The sequence below is a fragment of the Mus pahari genome, chromosome 3 (genome assembly GCF_900095145.1).
Source record: "Mus pahari chromosome 3, PAHARI_EIJ_v1.1, whole genome shotgun sequence".
Taxonomy (NCBI): Eukaryota; Metazoa; Chordata; class Mammalia; order Rodentia; family Muridae; genus Mus; species Mus pahari.
The window spans coordinates 55940216-55948777 of NC_034592.1; the positions used below are offsets into that span (position 1 = coordinate 55940216).

At 43.7% G+C, this 8562-nt stretch overlaps 1 protein-coding gene across 1 annotated transcript in view; it reads left to right on the top strand.

The window, feature by feature from the left end:
• Window positions 1-715: 715 nt before the first annotated feature.
• Window positions 716-8562, top strand: part of Ubr3 (ubiquitin protein ligase E3 component n-recognin 3) — a 135167-nt gene continuing 127320 nt past the window's right edge. Inside the window, exon 1 of the mRNA XM_029535740.1 lies at window positions 716-1303. Coding sequence (XP_029391600.1) covers window positions 765-1303 — 539 coding nt within the window. The 5' untranslated portion in view covers window positions 716-764. The remainder of the gene's footprint in view (window positions 1304-8562) is intronic.

The window sequence follows — 8562 nt, forward strand, 5'->3', positions numbered from 1 at the left end:
TGCTCTTACCCACTGAGCCATCTCACCAGCCCCCAACCTTAATTTTAATGAGCAATGGAGGGCACCCCTTTATTCCCATCACTCAGGAGGCAGAGACAGGCAGATCTCTGTCTACAGAGTGAGTACCACAGAGAAACCTTGTCTCAAAAAAATAAAAACCAAACCAAACCAACCAGACTAAGCAAATCAAGACAGAAAAATAAAATCTTACCTTAAAAAAATTATTTTAGGAGATTCAGGGAAGTATTTAGGAAGCAGCTTCAATAACAGCAGGAATTCAGTAGTAATTAAGTCCCTGAGAACAGCAATCAGCATCTGAAGACCAGATATGGATGCCTAAAATACATCTGGTAGATGTTGTGTTTAATTGCTAAGTTCCAGGCAAATAAAGAAAAAAAAACACTTATCTTTTTTCTTTTTATTTATTCTTCTCTCATATATTACATCCCTAATGCAGAGAAACCACTTGTAGTAAAGATTGTCATTGGGCCGTGTTCTTATGTAAGTCATAGTTTTGAAAGTTGGGAGCCAACAGGTTAGAGACCATAGGAGCAGAGCCCCAGCTTGGTGGGTGGTGGTGGTGGGAGTCCGACGAGGGGGCGGGACTTGATAGGAGGGCGTGGTCAGGGGCGGGGACCGCGCAGAAGCGCTCTGCGGCGCCGGGTATCGCGAGAGTTGGGCGGGCCGAACCATTGCACAGTCAATTCCCCCACCCTCCCGGGAGGAGCCGGGGGCCCGGACTCTGCAAATTCTGAGCTCTCATCATGGCGGCGGCGGCGGCCGCGGCGGCCGTCGGGGGCCCGCAGCCGCCCCAGCCGGAGGCGCCGGCTCAGGGGCCGGCTTTAGACAAGGCGGCCACAGCCGCTCACCTGAAGGCCGCTCTCAGCCGGCCGGATAACCGTGCGGGCGCCGAGGAGCTGCAGGCGCTGCTGGAACGGGTGCTGAACGCCGAGCGGCCGCTGGCCGGGGCTGCGGGCGGCGAGGAGGCGGCGGGCGGCGGCGGCCCGGGCGAGGCCGAGGAGGATGCCCTGGAGTGGTGTAAGTGCCTTCTGGCCGGCGGCGGCGGCTACGAGGAGTTCTGCGCGGCCGTGCGGGCCTACGACCCCGCGGCGCTCTGCGGCCTGGTCTGGACGGCCAACTTCGTGGCCTACCGCTGCCGGACGTGCGGCATCTCCCCCTGCATGTCGCTGTGCGCCGAGTGCTTCCACCAGGGCGACCACACTGGACACGACTTCAACATGTTCCGCAGCCAGGCCGGGGGCGCCTGCGACTGCGGGGACAGCAACGTAATGCGGGAGAGCGGGTGAGTGGAGCCCCGGCGCGGCGAGCCGGGCCGTGTGGTCTTGCGGGGGGTCGTGGGGGAGCCCTGGGTGGGGGCGGATCTGGGAACCGACCCGCATCTGCCAGGGGAGGCTTGAGGGAGCGCGCAAGGGTTTGGAGGTGACTGAGCTGTCACTGGTGGGAAGGGGGTGGGGAAGAGAGGAGAGTCTGTGCGGGGAACCAGGCTGAGAATTTTCGAGGAGGTCAGGGTGGGCGAGTGATGGGGGAGAGGGGTTCATTCAGTGTGTGTGTGTGGGGCGAGAGGGCAGGGACCGGGAGCGGATGCTTGGGGTGGGGAATGTGGTGTGGAGCTGTCAGTTGTGTACTTGTTGCGAAAGGGTGTACAGCTGCCTGCCTGGTTATGGGGAAGAGCCTTAGAAGTGATTTAGGTTGACTGGGAGGGAGTGATTTGGGATCTGAATTGGGTCAGATGGGTCACAGGAGGCCGAGGGCCAGGGAGAGGGTCTTACAACTGCAGGTTAGGACCCTTGTCGGGGGTGGGGTGGGGTGGGAAGCGATTGAACAGTGTCTGTGTGCCTGTCGGAGTGAGGGACGAGCTCTGGAGCTAATGGGGTTGCGGGAGGAGGGAAGGGGAGGGGCTTGCATAAAAAGGGACTGTTGAGCTGTCAGTGGAGTATGTGATATGCTGGAGTGACCGAGAATTGGGCCCCTGAGCCGTCAGATATAGAATACGCCTTACACCAGAAGGAGGAGGAGATCGCTGAGCGAATTAGGAATCAAGTGCTGCTGAGTTTTATCTAGTTAAGGGCACCTTATTCATTAATATGAGAGCATCCTTCTAAAAGGAGACACCCGACACATGCATCTTTGACAAACGCATTGATGTGTGCAGTGCACCTGGTGTGCCATGGCACCTATGCCTTAATCCACTTACACCGCATACCTTACATAGGAGTTAGAGGCTGGAGAAGAGGTTTCTGAGCAGATGGACTAAGAAAAAGGATTCAGGAGTTAGCAAGACCCTGCAAAGAGTAATAATCAGGGCTAGCAATTAGAGCTGGATTTTTTTTTTTTGCTTTGCTTTTAGCATTTTAATATTTATATATTATTGAATATAAAAGCCAAAATAATCTATAGTGAAAAATTCCCTCCTTTCTAGTCTCTCATCTGCCAGTTCCTTTTCATTGCTTTTAGTTTCTCTCAGTCCAAAGCAAGCAACAATAAATGTTTCCTCGTCCTGCTGTCTCCTCTCATGCAAAAGGTAACATGGTTGTACATCTTCCCTTGATGTGGGTTCTTGATTCTATAGTGTAAAGACAACTATACAATGTTCAGTGAGTTTGCTGCCCTTGATTTAATAATGTCATTTTATGGGCATGGAGAGGCCTAGTATAAAATAAAAACCTAGATGTCCCAGTCTTCTCTCACCTGTAGAAGAATATCACTGGGGTAAATTTACAAAAGTGGGACTTAAAAATTGTTCTAAGACTTGTAATAATTACTGTATGGAATGGCCTGTTTACCAGTAGCTTCTTTTTTTTTTTTTTTTTTTTAGTTTTTTTTTTTTTTTTTTTTTAAAGATTTATTTATTTATTATATGTAAGTACACTGTAGCTGTCTTCAGACACTCCAGAAGAGGGCATCAGATCTTGTTACAGATGGTTGTGAGCCACCATGTGGTTGCTGGGATTTGAACTCCGGACCTTTGGAAGAGCAGTAGGGTGCTTTTTTTTTTTTTTTTTTTTTAAAGATTTATTTATTTATTATATGTAAGTACACTGTAGCTGNCTTCAGACACTCCAGAAGAGGGAGTCAGATCTTGTTACAGATGGTTGTGAGCCACCATATGGTTGCTGGGATTTGAACTCTGGACCTTTGGAAGAGCAGTCGGGTGCTTTTTTTTTTTTTTTTTTTTTAAAGATTTATTTATTTATTATGTAAGTACACTGTAGCTGTCTTCAGACACTCCAGAAGAGGGAGTCAGATCTTGTTACGGATGGTTGTGAGCCACCATGTGGTTGCTGGGATTTGAACTCCGGACCTTCGGAAGAGCAGTAGGGTGCTCTTACCCACTGAGCCATCTCACCAGCCCCAAGTCGGGTGCTCTTACCCACTGAGCCATCTCACCAGCCCCAAGTCGGGTGCTCTTACCCACTGAGCCATCTCACCAGCCCCGAGGGCACAGATTTTTAAAACTTGGTAAAGATCATGCAGTAAGTTAGGTATGGTAAGTAAGCTAGGCTTGCTGACTGTAACTGCTGACCTTTCAGCCACTTCCCCCACTGCCCTTGTTAAACTGCATTCTTTAATTTGTTTGGGGCATTTACCTGGGGTGATGGGCAGACCAAGAATGTGCTCTCCCACTTTCTTACACCTTCAATCCTATTGAATCAATACTATTCTTACTGGTTTTTCTGCTCAGTACTGTTTTGTCTTTTTTATTTTAATCCCATTTTAAAACCAATTGAAAAATAAATTTTTATTTCATGTATATGTATTTTGTGTGTGTGTGTGAGTGTGTGTGTAGGTCAGCAGACAAGTTTGTGGAGTCAGCTTTCTCCTTACACTATTATGAGGGCTCTGGAGATCAAATTTAGGTGGTTGAGCTTATGTGGCAAGCTCTTTTCATGCTGAGCCATCCTGCTGGCATGTCGTCGTCTTTTTAAAAAGAGGGATGTCAAGTCACGGATGACTTAGAACAGTCTCTTTACAGATACAAAGACATTTTTACTTCTTGTTCTAGGTTAGCATTCAGGGGAACTAAGAATGAAATAATGTTGGGTCTTCTGGAATTTGGAACAAAGTGGTAATTATCAGTTTTTTCTGGATGAAGTGCAAATCTGTCATTTTAAAATTATGATGCTTCATTGTGGAAGTGGAAATAAGGTTAGTCAGGCTTTTCTTCTGTTTGAGATAGGTTCCGGAACTTGCAGTATAGACCATGCTGGCTTTGAGCTTTCAGTGGCCCTCTTGCTCCTGACTTTCAAGTGTTGTAATTACAAGTGTGAGCCACCATGTTGGGGACCTCCTCCACCTCCTCTTCCTTTTTGAGACAGGATCTTAATGTCTAACCCCAGCTGGCTGTGAATTCACAGACTTCTTCCTGCCTCATTCCTCCAAATGCTGGAGTTACAGATGTGAGTCATTACGCCCAGCTTCTAATACGTTTGTTTATTTATTTAGAACACAAACACAGATTTAGGGCATCCGTACTGTAGACAGGTCCAGGTATTTTTATTGAGATTTCAGGGAATTTATTTTCACCATGGTAGCAGTTATATGTGAATTGACTTACTATTTATTGATTTAATTGTGAATCTGGGTCTTGGAGAAACAGAACTCTTTCCTGTGTGTTTCAGGAATTGCCATGTCCAGTTTCATGGACAAGACTGAACAGTGGACCGAATTGGAGCCATGTGATTATTCTGAGATTTTTACAACGTAGTGGCTTAGGTGAAATTTGGTCTGAATACCTGCTCTCCTGCTTTTAGAGGGATAGATAGTGTTGGTCAGGATTATAGACTAAGATGCTGCTTTAGAGCTATTTTACGACTAGAAATCAACAAATTATAACTGTGTTCCAGGTGGGCAGACCTGTGTTACCCTGGAAACAGTCCCTAAAGTTTGCTGAAAACTGAGACTGTGTATTTTGGAGTTGCTCTTTGATTAGCATAAAGTGCATCTAACCCACTGGTTCTGCAGTCTCAGAAAGATTGCATTTCCCTGTATTCTACTGTATTGATCAAATGCAATGCTGAGGATTGAACCCTAGGCCTCATTTGTTACTAAGAATATGCTCTATCCCAGAGCTGTGCTTTATCCTTATGTCAGTGTACTTAATAAAGGAAGAAATCATGGTGTGTCTTCATCTTTTTTATGTGTCTGACTGTTGTACATAAGATGTTGTGTGACTGGAGACGATCAATTATAATGGTACTAGCATTTCATTTACAAATGTGCAATTATAGAAATATGGGATTTTTATTTTTATTTATTTTTAAGGCAGGGTTTTCTACTTACCTTTGGCTGGTTGTCCAAAAGACAAGACAAAACAAAACAAAAACCAAAAAACCAAAAAACAAACAAACAAACAAACAAACAAACCACTCTATAGACAAAGTTGGCCTTAAACTCACAGAGCTCTTCCTGACTCTGCCTCCTGAATGTTGGTATAATGGCAAGTGCTACCACTTCAACTATTTTTTAATTTAGTAACATTGCTATTGTCAGTATAATAGTAGAATTAGCAGATATTAGCAGATAGCAAAGAGAGAGAATAATTGAGAACTCATTGTGAGATGATATCACAAAGGATATGAGAATGTTTTTATAGTTTTAATAACGGTATACCTGGGGAGATGTCTCAGTGCTTAGGAGTAATTATAGCTCTTGCAGCGAACTTGGGTTCAGTTTCTAGCACCCACATGATGACTTACAACCACTGTTACTCTAGTTCCAGGGGATCCAGCATTCTCCTCTAGTCTCTGGGGGTATTGCACACATGTGGTACATATATACATACAGGTAAAATGTACAAGCTTAAAGTAAAAATAAAAATAAAATAGAAAAAATCTTGACAAGGAAAACAATGTATAACAATATGACGTTTTTATCTGTGGTGCTGGCAATTGAAGTACCTATGCTTTCCCACATGCACAAGAGTCACTATAGAGTAAGTGTAATTGTTGTCATAAATAGTTGATGGGTGGGTGAATTTAAAAACAAGACAAATGAAGGCGAAACAGTGTGATGAGAAATGTAGACTAAATTCTGACTAGCTAGTTTTAGGCTGTGATGGAATACTAAACAGAACTGTGATTTTTACACATTCCTTTAAGTTTGATGAATTTTGACTATTTTAAATATATTATCATGAATTACATATATAATTTTTTTTTTTACCATTTTGTTTACTTTCTCCCAGATTTTAAGGTCCTTAAGAAGGAGGGGGGGGGCACCCTAGAGGCCAGCATAGATGCATTCAGTAGATGCTTCCTAAATGTTAAGTTGGGTTGATAGTAGTTTCCCTAAGATTACATTGCTTTATTATTCAGGAGATAGCATTGATTATTAGATTCATAGCTATTTTCAGAGGGTTTAGGATAGTTTTCCCCACTACCCCATGCCAAAATGTCAAAGGCAGTATCTTTTAACTATAAAAGAAATATGAGTGGATAAAATAAAAGGTCCAGGTCCATTTTCATTTGACTGTAATTGTGTACTTAAAAGATATTAGCAAGGGGCTGGAGAGATGGCTCAGTGGTTAAGAGCACCGACTGCTCTTCCGAAGGTCCTGAGTTCTAATCCCAGCAACCACATGGTGGCTCACAACCATCCGTAATGAGATCTGATGCCCATTTCTGGTGTGTCTGGAGACAGCTACAGTGTACTTAGATATAATAATAAATAAATCTTAAAAAAAAATCAAAGATGTTAGCAAGAGCAGTGTGTCTAGCTATTTTGTTGGAGTATTTAGGTAGTTTGCTTTGTGCAGTGCTTAAGTGGAGATGGTGAATATCTGGTTATCACTCTTCCTCTTCATTATTTTCTTCAACATGTATTGGACAGTGTCTCATATTAGAGCATAGTACATTTTCTTTCTTTTAAAACCTTTGCTTTATTCTGTGTTATTGTATGTGAGTGTTTTGCTTGAGGACACGTCTGTGGACCATTTGCATGCCTGATGCTAGACGAGGCCCTCGGATTCCCTAGAACTGGAGTTACAGATGGTTTTGGATTACCAGATGGGCTGGGAGTTGACCTGGGACCACTGGAAGGGCAGTCAGTGCTCTGAAGCACTTGAGCTCACCTGCCCCTGCGGCCTGAGTGCTGGGATTAAAGATATGCATCGTCACTCTCTCACGGTTTTTAAGAAAGTTACTTTGTATTCCATTGCATTTGGGGGGGGGGTCTGTTATAAATACTATTGTTGTCAATATTGCTATGTAGTTTATTTCAAAGAAATTAATTTACAGTCTTTTCAGTATATGCGTTGCTTTCTTTCCATCCTGGCCCACATAATGTATAAAATTTTAATCTTTGATTTTCATAGATTTTTTAATTTCACACAGAAAACTCAGCAGTGGTAGCAATCTATTTGTGGGTTCTGTATAGCCTTTCCCCCTTTTCAGCTTGGCAGTGTGGCTTTTCCAGCAAGCTGTGGATTTTGTACCTGAGATGTTACCTTTCCATTGATGGTAGATGTCATCATGTTATAATGTATAAAATTTTAATCTTTGATTTTCATAGATTTTTTAATTTCACACAGAAAACTCAGCAGTGGTAGCAATCTATTTGTGGGTTCTGTATAGCCTTTCCCCCTTTTCAGCTTGGCAGTGTGGCTTTTCCAGCAAGCTGTGGATTTTGTACCTGAGATGTTACCTTTCCATTGATGGTAGATGTCATCATGTTATTACCATTGGTGCCAGGAATTTCTACCAGCTAGGCCAGGGCTTCTCCTCTTCTGAGTTAACCTGTTGAAGGTAATGGTGGTGCATGCCCTTGGACTGGACATTCAGTCTACCTTCTTTTGGATGATGTTGTAGGGAACCCCTATGTTGAGGCACAGAATTAGTTTGTCACTAGTTTATTAGTGTCATTAGTTATTATTCTTTTTTTATGAACTATTGTGTATGACTTTGTGGCTTTGGTCTTTGTTGTCCTGTGCCCTGGGAAAATCAGAGAAATTAAAATTGCATGGTATTTTTTCCCCGTTCCTTTTGTTTTGTTTGTTCTTTTGTTTTGTGTCTACTTGGTCCTTCCCATTGTCTGTTACATTAGAGTCTAGGGCCTTTGTCACATCATGCCTCATTCTATAAGGTACCGTTGTCTTACCTGTCTCAGTATGATACCTACCTACATGCCAATCTGTCTGCTTTTCCCTTGTGCTGCTCGTCTCGTCTCTGTTATTTCCTATCCTTGAAGAAGCTCAGTATGAGTTTTAATTCCACGGTGACTGGAACTCATCCATAAGGCAGCATGTGTATAGCACATATGTGAAGCTGTGGTTCAGTCTGTGACTTTATGACCTAACAGTTTCTTTCTTTCTTTTTTTTTAAAGATTTATTTATTTTTATGTGAGTACATTGTTGCTGTCTTCAGACACACCAGAAGAGGACATTGGATCTCATTACAGATGGTCGTGAGCCACCATGTGGTTGCTGGGAATTGAACTCAGGACCTCTCTGGAAGAGTAGTCAGAGCTGGGCGTGGTGGGGCGCAGGCCTTTAATCCCAGCACTTGGGAGGCAGAGGCAGACAGATTTCTGAGTTCAAGGCCAGC